This window comes from Sceloporus occidentalis, unplaced genomic scaffold (assembly GCF_023333645.1).
Source record: "Sceloporus occidentalis isolate IW3139 unplaced genomic scaffold, rSceOcc1.0.p SCAF_6, whole genome shotgun sequence".
Lineage (NCBI taxonomy): Eukaryota > Metazoa > Chordata > Lepidosauria > Squamata > Phrynosomatidae > Sceloporus > Sceloporus occidentalis.
Genome location: NW_028316986.1, coordinates 58750959 through 58774261, shown reverse-complemented (window position 1 = coordinate 58774261; position 23303 = coordinate 58750959). Strand labels below are relative to the sequence as shown.

The 23303-nt window shown below is 39.8% G+C and overlaps 2 protein-coding genes across 7 annotated transcripts in view; one reads left to right on the top strand and one right to left on the bottom strand.

Moving 5' to 3' along the window:
• The window catches only part of CEBPZ (CCAAT enhancer binding protein zeta), a 28440-nt gene extending 12558 nt beyond the window's left edge, over positions 1 to 15882 (top strand). The window contains exons 9-16 of the mRNA XM_089529755.1: positions 612 to 678; positions 1506 to 1606; positions 2309 to 2369; positions 6888 to 7078; positions 12012 to 12092; positions 13094 to 13152; positions 13239 to 13320; positions 15553 to 15882. Of these exons, the coding sequence (XP_089385881.1) occupies positions 612 to 678; positions 1506 to 1606; positions 2309 to 2369; positions 6888 to 7078; positions 12012 to 12092; positions 13094 to 13152; positions 13239 to 13320; positions 15553 to 15692 (782 nt within the window). The 3' untranslated portion in view covers positions 15693 to 15882. The remainder of the gene's footprint in view (positions 1 to 611; positions 679 to 1505; positions 1607 to 2308; positions 2370 to 6887; positions 7079 to 12011; positions 12093 to 13093; positions 13153 to 13238; positions 13321 to 15552) is intronic.
• CEBPZOS (CEBPZ opposite strand) lies at positions 591 to 21944 on the bottom strand. 6 transcript variants are annotated; one of them, XM_089529761.1, is made up of 5 exons: positions 21856 to 21944; positions 19224 to 19350; positions 17632 to 17676; positions 15739 to 15823; positions 591 to 725 (listed from the first exon to the last, which is right to left on the bottom strand). In XM_089529761.1, exons 1-4 carry the CDS (start codon positions 21922 to 21924, stop codon positions 15741 to 15743), a joined length of 324 nt encoding a protein of 107 aa, XP_089385887.1. In that variant the 5' UTR covers positions 21925 to 21944; the 3' UTR covers positions 591 to 725; positions 15739 to 15740. The 6 variants fall into 6 exon arrangements, with proteins under 6 accessions (XP_089385887.1, XP_089385886.1, XP_089385890.1 ...); XM_089529760.1 differs by lacking the exon at positions 591 to 725 and adding an exon at positions 15223 to 15653; XM_089529764.1 differs by lacking the exons at positions 591 to 725; positions 21856 to 21944 and adding exons at positions 15223 to 15653; positions 21437 to 21781.
• Positions 21945 to 23303: the final 1359 nt, after the last annotated feature.

Here is a 23303-nt window from a genome sequence, read left to right as displayed (position 1 = left end):
TAGTAAATTACAGTTGTGTTCTTGTGGGCCTTCTTGCCTTTCTTTTTGTAGTTCATGTTCTCAAGATATCACATAACCCTATTCTGCCTAACTGATCTAAGCAAGAAAACTGATTTAAGCATAACAAAATTATTATATAATGGATTTGCTTGTTCTGATCCTACTTATTGGTAGGCAGTTTGCTACATAAACTTTCTAATTGGAAACTATTGTTAGAACTATAAAAACCTCTTTAGCTATTTGCAAAAAGCCCCCCCTCCCCCCCCAGTTAGGATTCTTCCCTTTGCTTTGTTGGGAAAAATGTAAAGGTTCCATATAAGCATCTCTGTATTTTCCCCAAAGAGGCAAATTGTTGCTTCTATTGTGATATTTGTTAAATGAATTCCAGGACTATGGTTCTAGTTTATTCCCTTACCCCAGAGGAAACTGCTTTTATAAAAGGAAAATGCAGAATCCATGATCTACGCTATCAAGGCCATCTCTGGTTGTGCCTTCAGTCACTGTTTACCTTTAAATTAAATCCATCTGTTTGTTTTTTTTTTGTTGGTGAAATCCACTTAATGATGCACATAGCAAAACTACTTGATAAAACATTATATCTTTGTTTCTAGTTAATAGTAAGGAGTTTCTTGCGCAAGATGAAAGCAAAATTCCAGTGGATGAAGTTTTCTTCCACAGGTAACAAAATCTCTGATACTTCTGTCCATCGCTTTCAGTTTTGCTTCCTAGAAATAGAAAGTAGAGGGTTCTTTCTTGAGGATACTTGCTGCTGTTTCTGGTTTTCATTTTTGTAAATGCTCTTGCAAACCATTTATCTCCCTTGGTGTTTTTTGTGGCTGAGTATCTACAAACAGTGAATTGTACCCAAGTATTTATGACTCTGAAATTGGACGATTTCTCTTTGGCCTTGTGGCAAAGACTTGCTAGAGAATTTTGTCAGTGAAAGAGGTTGAAGAGGAATTTGCCCTACTTAGATATTGTACAGAATGCAAGGGTCAGATAATGTGTTAAGCAAAGTAGTAAATGTAGGAAGATGACTACAATAGGTGGAACCAAACTGAATCGGATTTATAATATCACTTGTGATGTAATATTAGCCTGTCAGGGTTTAGAGCAATATTTTACTCTGTTGGGAAGCAGTTTTTTGTTTCACTTAAAAACACCATCAAACAATAAGACACTGTCTTCACTGTTGACCGGAATGCCTCACAATTGACCTGAACAAAAGACTTTCTGTGTTAGTTTTATTTTATTTATTTAAATGCTTTGGCTGAGCTGTATAGAAATTTTTGATTTCACAAGTAACACGATTTCTGTAGAACTGCAATAACACAAATAATAATTATAAAAATAGTTGAATAGTCATTTCAAAACAAAATGGTTATTATGCTATTCACACTCCAAACTTTACAAAGCCTTACTAAATCACAAAACACACAAAGAAAAGACTTTTCTATTTACTTTTACATGCATATACAGTTCTTTCTTTTTCTTTTAATGTTCAGATTTTATAAGAAGATAGATAAAGAGAAGGAGAAAAGGAAGTCCATGAGAGATGATGAAAGTGTTGAAGATGTGGATGATGATGAGTTTGAAAGAGTATTAGGTAAGGCTCTCACTGCTTGTTCTCTTCATCCAGGATGCATATAGAGTACTTTGGCTTTACTTGAAGATAGGATAATTCTTTGTGAGTCCATACAGTCATGTAGATGAATGTGGAGTCCCAATTCAAAGATGGCCAGAGATGGAGGGCGTGGCAGAGTTGGCTTAGCTGCTGATTGTCATCCGGTCATGTAGGGATATTTGCTATTCAAGGAGACTGGACAACTGGTTAAACTGAGTATCTGAATTAGGAATGAAACTAGAAGGGATGTGATGTTACTTTTATTTTGTTTTCTGATGATTTTCAGTTGATTGGGGGCCTTGGTGGAGTCTTGGGGGAGTGACTGAGAACAAAACTGTTTTATGGTGATTTGGAACAAAATTGAAAACATATATATATATATATATAGAGAGAGAGAGAGAGAGAGAGAGGGAGGGATATGGAGACTTGTAGGGTGTCCTGGAGGGCTGCCTGGACTGGAAGGAGGTGCTGGGACTTCATGCAACCTGGGGGAACACACTTGACCCATCTGTGATATCGAGTAAATATTGTTGCCAATAGGTTTTCAGATGATGGTTGCATTTTGCAAGCATATAGGGTAGCTTTTGCAAATTACAATAAATTGTACTGATTTATTTTAAAAACTAAATCAAAGCTATGTTGATATTGCGAAAACAAACCTCTGCATCTGACTTTTTTTTCCAGACTCATTTGAACAAGATGGTTGTTTTGATTCAGATGTGAAGGATGACCTTAATTTTGCTGGGTAAGTTTTTTAATGGAAAAAATAACATTTCATTTCTAGAGGTTCTAGACAAAATAAATGTTTGTATTGTGCTAACAATCTGAACTGAGTGTGTAATATATAGTGCATTATATCTCAGCCCTCTTCCAAAACCTTTCACTCTTTTTCTAAAAATAGTTTGGTTTAGGTGTCTTTAAATGGAAGTCAGAATGTCTTGTCCTTCCTAAAATATGGCTACATGATTTGTGTGATTACCCTCAATTTCATTACTATGTAGTTACTGTAGTTTCTTCATAAAATATGTAGATACTGACTTAGGTGTTTATCACACAGAGCTTTTTGCAGCTTTTTGCAGGTCAGATCCAGGGTGACTGCGGTTCTAATGATGCGAATTCACGTTATAACGTGAATGTTATCAGACGCGATTCCTTTCTATGGGAGCTCTTCCGTGGTGCTTCCACAGTGAATCCAAAGTGACTCCTCATTTTGATGAATTCAGAAAAAAGTGAATTCACAGAATTTGCTTTCAAGCTTATTTCGATTTCATTCTGAATTGGTCTGGTGTGGAATGCAACTTTGCTTCTGCTCTGGTACACTACCGCAACCCCCCCGGGTTGCAAATTTCCCATGATGCAGCATTGCAATTTCCCCCCATTTCCTTTCAATGGTCCTTTCACTTTCAGGGCACCTCGTTTTTTTTATATGTGTGTATGTGCGTGAATGTGAATATACAGATATGTATGTATATCTATTATGTGTGTGTGTTGAAATTGCTGAAATGGAAGGGAAAATAAAAAGGGAGATGAAGAAGACACAGAAATATTCACGAGGCAAATATTAACGCAATCACGCAATTACGCGAAACAGGGAACAAAAACTTGCACCCCTTTTCACCCTGGAAACGTACAAGGTCACGATGCGTTCAGACCCCCACTGAGCATGCTCAAGGGTGCCGATTCGAATAGTTGAATCCCACCAGTGTAATACAATTTGCACTCACTCCACTTTGCTTTAATCTGCATCACGTGACTTGCCTTGGATTCAATTCCCCCTTGATTTGGAAGGGCAATGGAAGGGCAACCAGGTGTGATAAAACATTCACGTTATAATGTGAATTTGCATAGCTGAACCAGGAGTCACCCTGGATCTGAGCTGCAAAAACCTCCAAGTGATAAACACCTTAGACTTTTGATATTCTCAGTTAACATTCAGTGTACTGTCAGAGGTTGTGAGAATCCTTGGCAATTGCTGGAAACTGAGGGCTTAGAGTAGGAATAGGCAAGTGTTGGCACTTACAGAGCTGCACTGGCCCCATGGGAGACCTCAAAGGGCCACACTCCCAGTCTACTGTCCCTCCCATTTCAGTTGGCATCTGTATTTTCACTGTTGTAAGCTAGATTTATGACCTCATAAATTCTGTTATTCACATTTACAATCATGGTGCCATTGACAAGATCTCAGATATCCTTTAAAACGCACATTGAAAGCCAGACAGCCACATCAGCTAAAAATGTTCTGTGGTGCTGGTCAGCTACCCACAGTTCTGGATGCATCATCCTTCATTATCCTGCTTTCCAATGGTTCTGAATTCCTTCAGCTAGTGCAGCTGCCTGGCTTTAAAGGTGGGTTTTATCAAATCAGATTAGGAAAACAATCATAGATAGCTACATAATTGTAGCTACATCTGCCATGCAGGATCTCAGCGTTCATTTTTTTATTCGCCCACAAATGCCCTCTGAAGGCATAGTTTTGCCATGTTTTTGATCTGCATGCTTTATTACACCAACAGAAGTTGACTTCTGTGTGATTTCCTGTTACAGAAAAGGGCGCACATGGGCCTAAAACTGCATTAATGGAATGAAAAAACATGATCTAGTTTCCAGCCACATCTGCTTGAGAGTATTTGGGGGCATTCCTCCCTCCTCAAATAATTTATTTTCTTTTATTAAAACTTCCTGGATGCTAAAAAAAAAAACAGCCCTGAGGGCACACTTTCCCCACCCCTGATTTAGAGCACATCCCCCCCCCCTTTTTTGAGTCATTATTGAAAGAAGTCTATAATCTGACTTTGGATCCAGCAAGGGTACTGTACTAAGTCCTTTTTGTCAGTAGTTGTTAAAGTTTTCTTTTGCAGAGGGAACAGTAAGTAATAACTATAGGTTTTGCAAATGCCAGGCTTTTGCATAAAAGATAGACCCATAACAGATAGCCATTTCCTGCCCTGATATTTGTTGTGGGCAAATTTGACCCGCATGGTGTACACGTTTGAGCACTGCATTATGACTTCGGAGACCAATTCCCTGCTTCGCCATGGAAAGCTACTAGGTGACCTTGGGCAAGTCACACACTCTCAGCCCCAGAAGATGCAGTGGTAGGTTTGCTTTAGGGTTGCCGTAAATCAAAAACGACTTGAAGGCACACAACAACAGTACTTAGTCATGCTCCTCATTTGCTTGTCCCCAATGCTGCAGACAGGAGCACTGCCATTCAAACTGTATAACCTGGGTTCTGTGGGAGAGTTGATGACCCTGATGTTGTGTGAAACTAACTCTTTTTGGAGTCGTTCTATACCCATAATCAATAATGTGGATTAAGGGTTCCTATTTCATTCAAGCTTGCACTGGAAGTGGGTGAATATCCCCCTGCTGTTAATACTGAGTTGAGCATATAGAGAGTGACCAGTGACACAACAAGGTAAAATACTGAGTGTCAAGTGATTTTGAGTGCTCTTTTTATTTATACCTACTGAGGCTTGAAATGTTGTAATCTTAAAATGAAGGAAGCTCATTGGAATAAAGCTTGAAAAGATCTGACTGAGAAATAAATTTTCCTGCAGGTGAACTCTGCTAATCACTTTGGATTCATTGGCTTCCCCTATACGTTAGATCCCTCTTAGCTGAATGTTTGGCAGCACAATGCCTCCCTCTTATTCCAGTAAGCAAAGAATGGCAGATACACTGAGCCTAGGCACTCCCTATGTGGTGTTCCCACTGGCTCAGGTTTCATGCACTCTGAAATGCTAGTATTTTGAAAAGGCATTTTGGGTGGAATACTGATCTGTATGAGATTATTCTGTGATTACATAAAGGTATTTTTGCAAATTAACTGTAATGATTTCATTAATGTTTATTCAGCATTCTGTAAATAAACCCAGAAGAAGAAGATAATTACAACTGGTTTGATACTTCTAATTACCAAAAACAAAAATGTGCATTTGACAAGAGGTGAAAAATTAATGGGAGAATTGATCCAGCTAGGAGGGAAATGGAGAAATAAAAATGACAGGGTTAAAATGAGTCACTGACCATCCCAAACAACTTGGGTATCTGCTATCACAGTCAACACTGACTGTAGCTTTTAGATACTGTGAAAGTCCTGGAGGGGGTGGAGAGTATGAGCTAGTGTGATTCAATGGGCTACACTGGATAGCAGTAGCAAGTGCATTTCTATACTGCTTCTCAGTGAACTCAGCACTCTCTAAGCAGTTTACAGTCTGTAAGCTGATTGCCCCCACCAAGCTGAGTACTCATTTTACTGACCTATGAAAGGAAGAAAGGCTGAGTCAGCCTTGGAGCCCCTAGGATTGAACCCACGACCTTGTGGCTGCAGTACTGGCATTTAACCACTGCACCATCAGGGCTCCATTAAAAGGTAATCGGGCTCCTGATCAGTTGACTGACCCCTCAAGCCTGGAGAGGATCAATGGTGATATATATCGATGTGGAAGCAGATTCAGCACCCAGCTCACTCTCTCTGCATTAAGACTGTGGCGATTCAAATCACTTTTCAATTCAAAGGGTTGTGAGAGTGTATCTGACCTTTAGGCAGTCGCATTCACTCTGCCTAAATTCGACTTTATAGGGTTGTTGTGATATAAAATGCAGAGGGAACCATTCAAGATGCTTTGGATTACCTATAATCGTAACAAATAACCTGTCTTGAATGGTATCACAGTTTGGGTAGGCTTGAATTCAAGTATGAGAAGTATCTTGGGTATGATTCTTTCCTGTCAGAGGCACAGTATCCATGGGCAGAGAGATGTGTAGTTTTGAAGAGATCCAGGCCTTTCTTCTCCCTTTGACATGGTGCAACAAGAAAACTGTCGACTTGGGGAAAGGCATGTTGGGAATATGGGCAACATGCAGGCATCCTCATCCTTGGAATGCCTTGGTTTGCTGCCTGTATGTATGTTGGGGGTAGTGGGCATAGAGATCAAACAGCACTGTGGACCCCCTCCCCTGTAATGTGCACAATACTTTTAATTTTCTTTGAGTACTACCAGCTTCTTAGAGAGGATAGCATTTAAAAAAAAATCAAACACCAGGCTCTTTATTTGGTGTTAAGTATCTTTTGAAGGTTTAGGTAAATTAAGATTAGGTGACCCTCGTGGTCTTTTCCAACGCTATGATTCTAAGTTCTATTGTGCTTCCTTTTTTTTTCATTTACTAATGTACTATGAAAAAAAATGTACAGGTTAACTTCTATTTAAAAGTTTGATGTGTTTGTGTTTTTGTTTTTTTGTTTTTTTTACAATTCCAGAAATATAAAAAGCAAGGGAAAAAAGAAAAACCAAGATGAAGAGGAAGATTGGGAAGATTCTGATGAGGATGATTTTGATGACCTTGATGATGAGGAAGTTTCTCTAGGAAGCATGGATGAAGAGTTTGGAGAAGACATTGATGAAGAGGGAGGAACTTTCATGGATGTGTCAGATGATGACAACATGTCAGGTAAAAAATATAGGTTTCCCCCCCTCACTTTGTTATAACTTTTGTTTTAAGATAAATGAGAAGCTAGTGATTTTTAGACTAATGCATGTGCTCTAGTGCTCCAACAAATGAAATTGTATAATTTGTCAGGCGTCTAAGTCTTCAGACAAGAGCAGGTGCTACAACAGACAGATTTAAAGGACATTGGCACCAAGCTGATAGTGGGTCAGCAAAAACTAAAAGTGCATTATGCTTCTTTTGCATTCTGGTTACCAACCGGCGTGTCCTCAGATGTTACTGGACTACAGCTTCTTGAATCCATCACCATTGGTTGTGTTGGCCAGAACCTCTGGAAATCCAGTTTCAACAACCTCAGGATAGGGAACCTTTTGGCTGTGAGGGTTGCAAAAATGTATGTGTGCTTATACGAATACATGCACAGACACTGATCTGGTTTTTGGCAAAAATGACATCAGGGGCTGAATCTATGAAAGCATTTTGATACCTTATACTGTATATAGTAGATATGGGAAAATGGATTGGTCTGAAGAGTCAGATGGGTTTCCATCCTCCCCCCCCCCCCAAAATAACTGGATAACATACTGGATTATATCAGGTGAAGCGGGTGTCTGAGCCAAGGTGCACCCCATCTCAAACATCATGCTTCTCCTTTTGTGCAGAATGGGATGTGACATTTTGCGCTTCTCTCTGCATTGTTCTCCTACTAGCTCTAATCTGAGACAGTAGTAGTGTTTTGCTCTATATAGGCCCCACTGGGTATATGAGCCATTTCAATAGCATTCCCAGTGAGAATGCAAACAGTGTGGGGAATCTTACTGTTGTTTATGATTTCAGGAAAGAGGTAGCAATGATGTTTCTATGCTTGCTGCTTTCCTTCTTACACTAGAGGGTGAGTTGTATGTATATATGGAGTTTTGAGAAATAATCTACCATCTGGTAATAAAATTCCTCCCCTTCTACTTCTCCCTTCCAACTACTACTGCTGTACTACTACAAACTCCAAAATTCACAAAAGAGTGATACCAGCCAAAATGAGCAAAACATATAATGCAAGATTTCAAAGCTCTTCATCAAGCAAAATATGTTAAATTATATAGAAGGAAGAAAATGTTACCGTGTTAGAGTCACAGGCCTACATTTTGTATAGATGTTGTTTCTGCTGTATTTCAATTGATTTGGAGGGATTTCAGTGCAGGCAGAGGCTACACATTTCTTGGCCATGTGGAGACCAAGACAAAGGACAGGAAAATTTGAACTCCATTAGCAATAGTAAAGTAACTACAGTATTTTTGGGATCCAGGGTGTCTCCATCCCTTGTGAAGCTACAGGCCCTTTTCTCAATCTGAAGTCTCCATAGGAGCCTGTGAATTCACAAGCAACAGAGACACCCAAGATCCTGAGATGAGTTAATTTATTGTTGCTATTATTATTAATTTTTTTTGGATTTTGCTTTGTTTTGCTGTATGGCCACCACAGCTGTCCCATGATATGTCCTAATAACAATCATATTTCTTGAGACAGAGGAAAACAACATTAAAATATTGCAAGTAGGCCATGCTCTTGGAACAGAGATCTTGTGAGGCAGTTGTTGAAGCCGCAGGAAATATGTCTTATATTTACTGAAAACAAAAGGACCCCCCCCCCCCAACAGTATTTTTTTTTCTGTGAACAACTACATATTCAGGTATTTGGGTGGAGTCATAGCTGGTATGAAACAAACATTTTTTTCACTTAAGTTGTATACTCTATAAAATCATGATATTTCCCCCCTTTTAACCTAGGATAACTTTCTGACAGTCTAAAATAAATAGATTTTAGAACTGCTCAGCAATGTCAGCTGTTTATGCCTTTCATTTGCATTATTGGCTTTTAAATACAAATCTGTTCTCTTGGGATTATTACGGGTAAAAGTAGCTTGCTTCCCCAAACTGAAAAAAGAATGTTAACAATTGTTCTGCTTCTACTTATGTTGCTGGGTCAGATAGTTTAAATGCTGTTACATAAATCACAGCAGATGTTCAGTATGTACTGACATAACTCAAAACACTCGGTGGATTTCAGATTTCAAAACCATAATCTGTGTTTGTATACATCTATATGCTCAAATTAAGGCATCTATAAGTCTTCAGTTTTAAATGTATAAAATAAAATAACCCTTTGTCCTGTGCTAATCTCCTCCTTTAGGACATTTCTCTTTGACAACTGCAACCAATCTCTCCCCCTCTCCCCTAGTTTAAATTAAATCCTAATGGTGGTACTTCTGTCAATCCAAAAACACACTGAGTCAACCTGATACAGACAAGCACGAGTTCATTCCAAATTTGTGGCAGCATACTAGTATGAATGACCATTGAACACCTAAGTGTGGTGCAGTGGTTGGTGTTTGGATATGGGAAATCTACGTAGATGAATTTCATCTTGTGCAAGAAGCCCATTGAGTGATGGTGGACAATTTTTCATAATTCAGCAGGGTGGGAGGTGAAGGGCTTATTGGAGCTAGAGCAGATACAGTGAGCCTGTGCCATACATGGGCTCATTATTGGCAGCTTTTAGCATACACTGAAGCTGCCTGGCAGTAAAAACAATGGCGCATATGCCCACGGTGTGTGCGCATAGCCATGCAGCAAGCCCAACCCCCATTCTGTCCAATGGGGCTTGAGCATATGCACTTTTTGCTTTACGGGGGGGGGGGGGGGGGCTGGAGCAGATCCCCCACGTAAAGCGAGAATGGACTGTACAATAGAGGCAGACAAAGTGAGGCTGTGTGCTATTTCCCAGGAACCCCCATGGGTCCTCACATGCCCAAATGTTTTAAACAATTTGGGAAAGGGGGGGGGGGGCTGAAATAACCATTAAACATATCTTCTAGTTAAGGACCCACCCCAAGTGATTTCTAGTCACTTTGTGGTTGGAAAAGAGACCACAGTGCTGCCCTTTGCCCACCCCACATTACAGGATGTGTGGAGGACTTTCTCAACAATTCTTTAAAAAATACAAAAAAAGTGGGAAGGCACAAGTTTTGCAAGGCTGGGGTGTGTTTGTGTGTATCTGTCTACTCAAACCTGGGGAAGCTGCTACTCTGAGATACAGAAAACCAATACTTGGAGCTTGCAGAGTCAGGCAACTATGGCAAAAATTTCTTGCCAGCCAGCCAGCCAGAGAACTTAGTGATTTTTAAGTAGAGAAGTTTAATGGAAAAGTGTACTTTCTTTCATTTTCATTATGTTTTTAAATGTTTTTGAGTTGTTTTACTGCAGTGTTTAGTTTTAATGATAACTGACTTGATCTTTAATTGGCTTTTTGTTTAATTGTTTCTGCATTCTGTTTTAATCCTTGTTGTCAGCCACCTTTGGTCCTCCATTGGGAGAAAGGTGGGATATTAAATAGATGCCCCCCACACACCCCAGTGTATGTACCAATGACCTGCAAGTAATAAACGTGTGTGATCTGGCAAACTAATCACTTTGGTAGATTTAATTATAAGAGAGAAATGTGTATTAAGTCAGTAGCTTAACAAGTAACCTTCATTGTCAGGGAAAGTGCTATGCTGCTTTGGGAAAAAAGCAGGATATGAATAAATATAAGCCCACACACCCCCTCCCACAGTCTTCAATTGTCTTTGGGGCTCCATGAGGAAAACCTGCCTTTAGAGCCAATTAGTACTTCAATGAAGGTATCTTAAAGGCAGGTGGGATGTAAACATGAAGGAGAGAGACAATTGGATAAACACAAGTAATAGAAAGGAAAGTAGAATGGACTTTCTGTGAAGAGAACTCCTAATTAATTTCTACTTTTAAAAATGAGTTTTTGATTAGTTGCTGGCACAGTTTAGCCCATTTAGATTGGTGTGTGTGCGCGCGCGCGCGCAGAGTAACTCTGAAACAAGTTTCAATACAAACGGGGGGGGGGGGGGTTAGCCATGGAGTTTTTGCAGGGAAGGGAAGTGGGTTGTCACAGATTACTCACTCCCTGACCATCCACATTCACCGATTCTTAGAGAAGGGTTCTTTTGGGGTTTTTTAAATTGCATTTATTTATATTTGCAGTTTTTTTCACTTTTGTGGCAGGGTGGGTGGATTGCCCATTCCCTGCAAATGTGGAGGCTAACTGTATATTGCTAAGGGATGTAATGGATTTCTAAAGTAGAGGAGCTGGAACTCAGGTCTTTGTAGCAGTCAATCTACCCAATATTCTGTAGCATTACAACTTTAATTATAAATATGGGTGGTAAACTGCACATGTTCAGCAGCACTTTCTTTCAAATATCATAGGATATATGAAACGTGAACAACCTGCGCGCTAGGCATACTTCATTTGTGTGTTGGGGCTTTCATACACAAGAAACTTGCTCATATGTGAGAGAGTCTTGAAATGTGAGCATGTGGCTTGGGAGGAAGACATAAGATGAGAAGTGAGACTGAAGAAAAATATGCCACAAAGCAAGAGATGTGTTGGCATCAGTGGAGGAATCTTGAGGCCATGGATTAAGAAGCTGCTGAATGTTACATATTGATTGGAACTTTTGGGGCCATGTTTTTGTTGCTAGACTGCAATTATTTGGGATATTAAAGAATTACCCCATGTACAGAAATGTATATTTAATTACAGAGGTGGGTTAAAGTTGTATCTCAAACACTAATGGACATAAATTAAAGTTGAGAGTAAATAAACCAGGATAAAAATTCCACACGTATAACAAACATTACTGAATAAAGCTCAGCTGCAGTTTCACTGTTAAAGGCCACACTGTACATATATCTGAGATAACTAGGATTAAATTGTTTGTGAAGTCTGCATGTAGAAATTGGGAGGCCATTATTTCTAAGATTATATTATTTTCTCTGCAAAAAGGTATGCAATAATTTTCACATCGGGGTTGTTTCACTGCATACTCTGAATATGTTTTAATAGCTTTTGGGTTGTTTCATAACAGATGAAAACAAAGAGCAAGTCAAGCCAGTAAATATGAAAGGCAAAAGAAAAAAAGAAATTGATTTTGCTACATCAGTTAAAGGTAAGGCATATATATGGAAATTGTACATGAGTTTGGGTGTCTCTCTGCTGGAGCTGTGACTCCAGTCACAATAACTGTATTCTTCACATAGTGATAGAATTCAAAGATACAGTCATGTTAGTCTGTAAAATAAGTATGTAAAGAGATCCTGTAGCACCTTTGAAACTAACTGAAAGGAAGAAGTTGGCAGCCTGAGCTTTCGTAGAATCCACCAAATGCATCTGAGGAAGTAGACTTAAGTCTATGAAAGCTCAGGCTGCCAACTTCTTTCTTTCAGTCAGTATCAAAGGTACTACAAGATCTCTCTACATACTATATTCTTCACAGTGATGTCTGGGAGAAAGATCTGTACTAGGATGTGTGAACAGAGATAAGGGATTGAATTTCCTTGACAAGAGTTATCAAGAGAAGGCTTTAAAATGGATATGCTGGATTTTAATATGTTCTTGTTTTGTACTACTTTTGCTTATTAAAGTTTCAATTTTTTTAAAAAATTGGTGCATTGATAGTGCAGTTGCCTTGTTCTTTGGTTGGAATCTTGGATCCCAATCTTGGGCATAGGGTGAATAATTACTCAAATAACATTAGATGATAAAATGGAATAACAGCCCCACCAAAGGAAGCAAAAATAGTACAAAACATTTATTCCGTTTTTTAAAATCAAGGCACCATTTTCTTCTAGTCTGAAATCTGTCAAGTACTGGTGACAAAGTACTGGTTTAGAACTTCAGTAAAAAGTAACATTGCTATTGTGAGATGATACTGTAACAATGGTAAGATACTAAATATTGTACAATACATTTTCTTAAGAGAAAAATTAGGAGCTGCTAGTTTGACATCAGCTTTTTATATGAAGTTTGGGGGAGGGATGGGACAGGTTTTCTAGATAGTTAGAAAAGAATAAATCAATATAAGCTTATCTACAGTGAAATGATGGAAGATTACATGAAGACTAGAATTTGAAAGAGTTGGCTGAACTATTCTTATTATTTAATTAAAAGGATCAAAGGAAGGCAAGAAAAGAAAGAAAGATACTGGTGTGCTTGCTGCTGCAGAAGAAGTAGGTGTTACTAAATTCTGTATCTATTAAAATTCATCTGGCCTGATGGTATTCAAAGAATTAATTTTTGTTTGTTTCCTTTGAAGTTTGGATACTTACTGGATGAAAATATTGGGTCCAGATTTGACAGTATTGGGATGAATGCAATGGCAAACAGAGATAATGCAAGTAAGTAACTTTTCTATGAATCAGATAAGCAAATATTTATTGTTTTGTTGCCCTTTTTTGGCAGATTATTGTATAATCATTCTTTAGGCTAGAAAAAAGTCACTGTTTGACCTTTTCTGCATGTTGGAAATAAGTACATGGCATGAAAGAATATGTAAGTTAAATATAAGAATATACACTTGCTGGAAGACAGGAATCAGTGTGTGCTCAAGCTGAACAACAGTCATGTCCTATATGCAGTACCAGTCTTCTGCATTTCTTCGGCTGATACGCCAGCTGCGCCCCTTCCTGGAGCAGGGAGACCTTGAAACAGTTGTACATGCGCTGGTCACCTCTCGATTGGACTTCTGTAATGCGCTGTATATGGGGCTACCCTTGTGCCAAGTTCAGAAACTTCAACTTGTACAAAATATGGCAGCCAGGTTAATTACAGGTACTCGTCGTACCGACCACATAACACCGGTTTTGAAATCCCTTCACTGGCTGCCAATTAGTTTCCGGGCAAGGTACAAGGTATTGGTGATTACCTTCAAAGCCCTACATGGCTTGGGTCCAGAATACTTAAGAGACCGCCTACTTCCATACTGTCCGTCCCGCACTCTAAGGTCCTCGGGGAAGAATCTACTTCAGCCAATAAAATCTAGGCTAACTTCAGTCACCCAGAGGGCCTTTTCCATCGCAGCTCCGAAGCTATGGAATGACCTGCCGAAGGAGATCCGTGACATTTCTACTCTTACAGCCTTTAAGAAGGCTCTTAAAACAGATCTCTTCCGGCAAGCCTTCCCTACCTAGTTATACTCCCCATTTACTGTGACTTATGTCACTCTGTCCACCAATTCTTCTCTTAAATTTAATGAGAAGAATTAAATTAAAATTAATTAAAATAAAATCCTTGCCTCAAGAAGAAGAGCCCTCCCTCCATGACATCATCATCAGACATGGGAGGGAGTGAAAAAGAGAGGCCCAACTTCCATCAGGCCTAACTGTGAATGTACTCACTTCGCTCTCTGTAATTTTATTGTATTTTATTTATTTATTGTATTTTATTTTATTATCTTTATTTTTACTGTTGTAACCCGCCTGGATTCCTTGTGATTGGGCGGGCTATAAATAAATCATTATTATTATTATTATTATTATTATTATTATTATTATTATTTCTAGATGAACTAACAAAGATTTTCTTAAGCATTTTTGTTCTGCAGCAGGGCAGTTTGTCACTAGTAGATAAAAGTGGAAGTCCTACTGAAACTAATGGAGCAATTAGCATTCCATTGCTGTTACTGGCACATCTGGATAAGGGAGTGTGTCATTTGCTTTTCTGTCATTAGACATGGAGAGACATGGTGATAAACTTAGTGAAATTCTGCTTTGAGGGGGACACATTATGAATATAAAATACAGTTTTATATGAAGTATTTAGTTATTGCAACATCTTAACACTGTGTGAATAAAATAAGCATTTTGCTTCAACTTTTTCACACATGGATTCTGTGTTCTGGTTCAGTTGTGTATTCCAGCTTTTCTGGCAGCACTGACAAAAGTGCTGCCAGTAGAGAAATGTTTCATCACACAATCAGCTTAATTTTGCAGAATGTTTGTAAGGCTGGATCTAGACTATGTGGGGTGAGTTATCCCCACAGGAGTGAGGCAGGATTTGCTAGTTATTTGCAGTGTGAGATAGGATGGACTATATTCCTGAATAACCTACATCAGTACACAGAAAATACAGGTTTTACAGTAAAACATGTCCAGAATTGCTGAAAGGATTGTATAAATGCTGGCCTTAGCAGGCTACAGAATATCTGGCAAGGATGTGTTGTAAACTTGGCATTGCCTGTTCAGAAACAATGTCAAATTTAATTTTGAACTTATAAAAAGGCATAAAGAAATCAGAAGCACTTTTAAGATTAATTTGTTTATTCTAACATAAGCATTCATGGACTCTAGAAGACTATTTAATCAGCTTCACCTAAATCTGTAGAATACGACTGCAGTATAAGTTGCTTAATTCTGAACAGTAAAAAATAACACAAATTGAAAGCTGAACACTTTCCTTTTTTGGAGAATATTACAGCAAACATCTTGTAGTCATTTGTGCTTCATTCAATCTTTTGAGTCTAATATCTTATGCAGTATTCTTCATATCATATAAAACCTCAGTGCCAAATATTCTAGGGATGTAGTTACTCCATTAACTTGTGTTACTTGTTCCATATCTTCCTCCATAAGATTTGAAACAGCTCAAGTGGGAGGCAGAGCGTGACAAGTGGATTCACAACAGGGATGCAAAAAGTATCATCAAGCAGAAAAAGAGGTTTGGGCACAGAATGCTGAAAAACAAACACAGAAGCAAAAAGAACAGAAAATGAATATAAAACCATTTAATATAAACTATTTAAAATGTGTTTTACTTACTTCTAGTTTTTGTTGCTTAACCATGTCTCTTGATCTTGCTCTCTTTTGCCATAAATACCAGACCACTCATTACTTTTGTAATAAACTGTGAAGATAAAAGTCTTATTTTAATAATGGCAGAATAAAGATGGATTTTTCACTCTATAGTTTTGACTTTCTAATACTGAGAACAAAGCAGATTTGTTTCAGCACTGAAACATTAAAATTCGTTGAAGGGAAACTACACTATTAGTAATTATTTGTAATGAGTTGGTAAAACATACTGTATATACTCATTTATAAGTCTAGACATTTTAATTAAAAATCGGTCCACAAAACCTGGGTGGAGTTATCCATGGGTCAATGTATGTGGGTCAATGTACACAAGTACCTGTATAAAAGTATATACTTATGTAAGTACTGTACTTTAACTCTTATTTTAAAAGGGAACCATCCTATTATCTGAGTGGCAAAAGCTTATTTTATCCTGGGAGCACCTAAAAGAAGCACTGACACCCCCTGTCCCCATGCTGTTATCCATCAAGCCTTTAGGGAAGTAGTCCCCAAACCTTTCCTGGCTACCGCCCACTTTCCTCTTGGGTGACAACCCTAGCACCCCTATCCCCCATACATCTTTCTTGATATTAGGTCTACAGTTCAATTGCAAATTTGAAACAATCAATCTTGGTTGCTGATCCCTTTGCACCCAGTGACCTTGGGAATAGCAACTGAACATTTAGCAGGAGCATCTTGTCTGTGGTAGCCTTGTGGAAAGGTTGGCCCGGGTGAGACCATGGGAGCAGCAACTGAGAAGCCTCTAGCAAAGGCCAGTGTAGACAAGAGACTCTTGGTTGCTGCTCAGCCAGCTGTTCAGGTGCTGTTCCCAAGGTGACCAGGTGCAAATGGTGAAGCTTCTCCCTGGCAAGGAAGGACTCTCAATCTGTTGTCTTTGGGGCAGAGGGGGCACAGCTGGTGTGTGTTTTGGGGGTTTACAGAGGCCATATGCTCTGGACTGGACACTGGCATGGACCCAGAAAGGAGGAGATTTTTACTAGAGCCACTGCAATGTGAAGGACTCTTTAAGAATTGGCCTCATGTACTCCTCCCTTTCCTTCACCAAAGACATGTCTTCCTCACAGTTTCAAGTGTTGCCCCTCATACATATACACAAACTTTGTTTCTTCTGCTACCTCTTCTCTTAGCCTGTCCAAATGAAAGAAAATAGCAGCAGCAGAGCAGCTCCACCCTGGCAGCCAAATCCCAGCAAAGCTCACAAGGATTAACAAATATGAATGCTCCTTTTTGCTGCTGCTTCTCCCCCACTGCCATGTGCTCTACTCCTTTATCCATTCAGTCAGTCCCAAAATGATGACATTCTGAGCCACAGAAGCAATGCCTTGTACCCAAGCCTCGCAAGAGTTTCCCAACTATCATCACCAGTGAAAGATGTGGCTAAGGGAGTGAGCTTGAAAGAACTAAGAGGGGGAGACACCACCACACAGAATGATGGGCAATGCTGTGTTGTGGTTTTAAGAAACCCCAAAAAGAAATTTCAAGCAACTCTCATCCCCACCATGGTCCTAAAAGCTGATGGTTCCCCTTGTCTTTCTTTGACTGAACACCTCCCTGCTGCCCCCTTTCCTCTCACCATCCCTTGGATCTTTCCCCTGCCCCCTGGGGGGCATATTGCCTTCTTTGGGAATTGCTGCTTTACGGTGAGCACAAACAGAATGGTTGCCAAAATTTTGTAAGATCTTTGGCATTACTTTTCTTTGCTTCATACTTTACATCCTTTGTTATGCACCCATATGTTTTACCCTCGACTTATTCATGGGTCATATCAAAATGATAATTTTGGTCCCAAAACCTGCCCTCGACACATACATGAGGTTGACTTGTAGTTGAGTATGTTACCTTCCAGGATAGATGGATATCTCCTGTTCATTTTCTTCCTGAAATCTGAGAAAGAAAGGATGCGTATTCATAACACTGAACAGATTATAGTTACAGCAATGAAATGGCATACAATTTCACTTATCTTTTTCTAATCTTTCTTTCAATCAGTCATAAGTATCTGTTATTTTCCCTTTAAGCTTATTCATTGTGTTATACTCACAAGAGCCTCACAATGTGAATGCGGCAAGTTAAAGATACAGGAGAATTTTTTGCTAGCTTTATGTGTACATGAAAGGACTGAGCGTCTCACCTGATGTGATGGGGCTGTATTACAAAATGGCCATCCTAAATGTTTAGTTCTGCTAGTCTTGCTAATTTGATGCTTTTCAGATGGGATTAGCAAAAAAGGAAAACAGCACAGATAACAGGCCATGAATTCGTTAATATCTTAGTGGAAAACCTAGTAAAGCACAAATTAAATTGAAATTCCAACTGTTACTCCACTGAAGATATCACATAAAAAGACACATGAGTTTGGGAATTTATCAGAAGGTGTTTGCTTTCAGTCTGACAATGTACATGTCCAACTTTTAACTTGAAAAGATTTTACTATGGTGCACTGTGTTGTTGCTGTTATGTGTCTTCAAGTTGTTATTGCAAGTTAGGGTGACCCTGTCACAGGGTTTACTTGGAAAGATTTATTCAGGGGAAGTTTGCCATTGCCTTCCTAGGCTGAAAGAGTGCGACTTGCTCAAGGTCACCCAGTAGGTTTCCATGGCTGTGCATGGATTTGAAGCCTGGTCTCATGGAGTCCTAGTCCAACAATAATACAAGGATGTGCAAACTATGCTTCTCCAGATATTGTTGGGCTTCTAGCATTGCTCACCATTGGATATGTTGGCTAGATTGGAATTGCAGTTCAGCTGCATTTTGCCCACAGCAATTACCCTCCACTTACCCTGAATATCTCCTTTGGAAGGGTAGAATTCATCGATTATCTTTGAATGGCAATTTTAATGTGCAGATGGGAATTGTATATGTCAAATAGTACAAGGAAACAATCTTAAATATTATTGGAAAGTTGTAATCTTTCACCTGAAATCACATGAATATACAACTCCCTCTGCCTCATTCTTGTGCTAGAGTTAGTACACAGAAGTGTAAATAGGACTAAATGTGAAATAATGGCTAGCTGCTGATACTAAGTGGCATTACAGTGATAACATCTGCATTTGAACTTTCAGAATATGAACAGCTGTTTTAACTTGTGAATAATGTTCCAAATACAAGTCTTGGTTTGTAGTGGCACTAGAAGATGACAGATTTTCTTAGCTTCTTTGTCTATTAGGGGAGCTATAGAAGATGGATACAAATGCTTCGTATATGTGAAAAAAGTAAATAGACCAGTACACAAACAGTGATTGGTAAATAAGTAGGGTAGCCTTCACAAATAAATACACTACAATTAATATTCTGGTTACAAAACAAACTGGAAAATTAATTTATATTCTGACTTTCTACTTAGTCCTAGTTATAGACAGTTACTGAACAACCGCATGTTCATGACTCTTGACAGTCACAGAGTTACCTGGCATACTAAGACTTATTACCTTGATTTGTGTCCATCTTGTAATACAGTGCATATGCTCCAGCAAAGCCAAGACATTCCAGAAGTAAAATTCCTTTGAAGATCTTTTTTGCTAACAGAGGATTCATGACACAGCCAGTCTTCAATGTCTAGTTACAAAAGTGAAGAAACATACTAAAGTTCAAGAAAGAGAAGCAGCATAAAAATAAAACGCCACTTTGTACAGGTTGTTTGGCAGTATGGAGGCCAAAGCATCTTTGAACAGGAGCTCAGAGGATGAAAGCACTTTCTTTGTAAAGCAAATAGCCTCTGAAAATATGGAAGTTCCAATAGACTCCCTTCCAATTTTAAAGAGCCTTCCTGGGAATCACAGAGAACTCAAGAAATGAGTCGGGAAGGCCTGAAATTGAATCTCAGCTAAAGTCTGCAAGAAAACCTGAAAATAAGCTTCTTTCTTGAGCCTTTTGCAATATGGGAATAATATCCACCTAACAAGGCAAACTGGGAATGTGTGAAGTACACATTTAATAGCTAAATAGTAATAATTCATTGGAATATGTTAACAAAACTGAAATATGCCAAGTCTCAAATCTGTTGAGCAGTCCTCTCTAAACTAGTACTAAACTACTAGTAGGACCAGTCTGTTATCACAACAGTATATGCATCTGTCACACATTGACTAAAATAAAGTGTTATGTACATTTGTGAATCAGTTGCAATAGGGCTGTTAACACAGGGCATTTCCATTTCAATCCTGAGCAAATGTCAGAAAAAGTATTGGTCAACTAAAACTATTCTGTCTGTTCAGCTGAGAGCTACCAGGTGAAGTCATCATGTCAAATGTAAGTGGAAGTCAGCTCCTTAGTGCAGAGAAGGCATACTATACACATGATGCAACGCATGCAGGAAACTCCTTGTCTATGCGTGGGTAGAACATGCCGAATTTTGCTGAAAATACAGGACAGCCCCAGCCCACTGTATTATAGAGAACACGTGCGTCTGAACTTTCCTTAGAAGCCAAAATGACTCAGGCTGTTTGGACACACCATGAAATGGCATGGTTCGTCAGAAAAGACAATAATGCTTGTTAAGGTGGAAAGCAGTAGGAAAAGAGGAAGCCTGAATTACAGGTGCATAGGCTCCCACAAGGAAGCTATTGGATCTGCAAGACCTGAACTGGGCTGTTGATCACAGGGTAACCTGCAACTCTTTCATTGATAGGGTTGCAATAAGTCTAAGCCAACATGATGGCTATGAAAAAACGTGTCTATGGTTGCATCTACACAGCAGAATTGAAGCAGTTTGAGGCTGCTTTAACTGCCGTGGCTCAATGGTATGGAATCCTGGGGTTTGTAGTTTTGTGAAATATTTAGCCTTCTCTGTCACAGAGCTACTGGCATCACAACAAACTACAAAGCCCAGGATTCCCTACCATTGAGTGAGGGCAGCTAAAGTGGTGCCAAACTGCATTATTTCTGGGTTATTGATTGAGGTTGTTGTATGCTGCCCTTAAGTCAATCCCGAATCATGGTGACCCTGTGGAAGGGACACCTCCAAGTCCTATCATCCACTGCTCTGCTTAGATCTTGTAAATTAATACCCATGTCCTCCTTAATAGAGTCCCTCTGTCTAGCAGGCAGCCTCTCTCTTTCTACTTCCCTCCACCTTTCCTAGCATTACTGTACTGTTTTTTCCAGTGAATCCTCCCTTCTTCTCAGCCTAGGTTTAGTCATCTTGGCTTCCAGGGAGATTTCTGCCTTGATCTGCTCTGGGACCCATCTGTTTGCCTTTTTGGCTGCCCATGGCATCCTCAGCTCTCTTCACCAATAATACCACATCTCCTATGAGTTTATCCTCTTCTTACATGCTTCCTTCACTGTCCAGCTCTCACATCTGTACACAGAGACGGGGGATACAAGGCTCTGGACCACTGACTCCCAAACGCTGGTCCTCCAAGCACTTTGGACTCCAGCTCCCAGAAGCCCCGCTCAGCTTGGCCAAACAGTCAGGAATTCTGGGAGCTGAAGTCCAAAACATCTGGAGCACCAAAGCTTGGTAACTGCTGGCTGGATGCTCCTCACACAGCCTCCCTGTGGGAACTGTGCCTTTTCTGGGGAACCGTTTAGCTCCAAGCATGACGTCCCCTTCCCTTTCCAGGGTGAGCAGATGTCCTCCCCGCAAAGGCGGCACCATAAAATGGAGGACACCCCAGGAAAATGTAGAGCATTACTTTACAAAGGCTAAAAGCACTCCTGCAAATGTACATCCGTGCTTCTCAATCCTGCTCAGAATGGAGGGCGTTCTGGAATTCCTTCTGGACAGAAGGTAGAAGTGTAGGACGTGTCCGGGAAAAGGAGGACGTGCCTGGCCTTCCCACCCATTGGAGGCCCTCAACTCTAGCCCATAACAAGCTGCTGCGCAGAGCCTTCTGACGTCATCACGCCGGGCCCGCCCCCTCGCGTTGCCATTGGCCCCCTGCTGCTGGCCACGCCCCCAAAGCCCTGGATCCTCGGCGCTTAAGCCACTGTTAGCCCCCCAACAAACGGGACTCGAGGCCTCCAGCCGCCTTCACATCGCAATGATCAATAACGGCACATGCGCAGTGACAGCGCGAAGGCACCAGGCAGCCTCTCTACTCTTACTATTGTACTCACGTCCCTCTTGAGAGGCTGCTTTACTTCCGGCGGAAGAGCGCGTCTGGGCCTGTTCCTGAATGTACGCATGCGCTTTTAAAACGACTCGCTTATGGAAGCGGGAAATCTGCCCAGCAACTGATGACGCGCTATGCCTGTGTCAGCAGACCCTCGCTCAGTGGGGGACCACTACCTCTGAGACTTTGGTCCTCCATTTGTTTTGGACTTCAGCTCCCAGAATTCCCGGCTGTTGGCTAAGTTGGATAGGGCTTCTGGGAGTTGAAGTTCAAAACAGCTGAAGGACCAAAGTCTGGGCTGTGTAAAGTTGCGCAGGCTCTCGCCTTTGCCTCCCCTAATGAGCCGCCCATGGATTTCATAGGGTCTTCTGAGGAAAGCGATACTCTGAAATGTAGAACTTCCCATTGCATTTTTGAGAGCTGAGTCTTTAGCTAGATTGAGCTCAAGTATGACTTAATCAGGTTCCTGGTTTTTATTTACATTCCCCCCAATTAAGTTAGACCAGTACTCTTGGGACCCCCCCCCCTTTACACATCCAGACCCCCATCACCACTCGACATAGTATATGAATAATAAAAAATTAGTGTGCCTATTTTCATTGGCACATTCATATACAGTATATCTATATATATATATATATCTCCACATTTTAACATGTTATAAGGAAGTAACATCATTCAAATGAGAACAGTTTTATTTAGGTAATTTCAATATTTAACTCAACGCATGTGTAAATTTTACACATAAACAGGTTTAGGAACAGGAGGAGGAATCAAGTCTCATGACCACAAGGTTTGAGAACCACAGCGTTAGAAGTAATTTAAACTTTGTCCTGTAAACAGTAATTTACAGTTAATGGGTAATGTACCACATTGTCTTTAATTGTAAGGGGAGAGTTCAATTTCTTGTTGAATAGTGGTGGAAATGGCGTACTGGTTTGAGCATTGGACTATGAAATTTGGAAACCAGAGTTTGAATGCCTACTCGGCCATAGAAACCCACTGGGTGACCTTAGGCAAGTGACACTCTCTCAGCTTCGGAGGAATGCAAAGGCTTCTGAACAAATCTTGTAAAAAAATAATAATCCCGTGATGGGTTCACTTTAGGTTTGCCATACATTGAAAATGACTTGAAGGTACACAACAACAACAGTGGTGGAATACATCCAAGTGCTAGTCCCATAAGGAAAAAAACCTGCTTTTAATCTATCTATCTATCTATCTATACACAGTTTTTCATTTTAAAAATCCTTAACTGATTTGCTAAAAACAGTATAATAAAGCAAAATTGTAAATCCATCAAAGCATTGATTAAATACCAGAGGCAACTGACAGTGTCCACAGGGTTGGTTTCTGGAACATTTCTTTGTGTCCATTTTTATTTATTTATTTTATTTTTGTTTGCTTATTTAAAAACCTTCTGTCCTATAGCCAAGATCTGAAGGTGGTGTA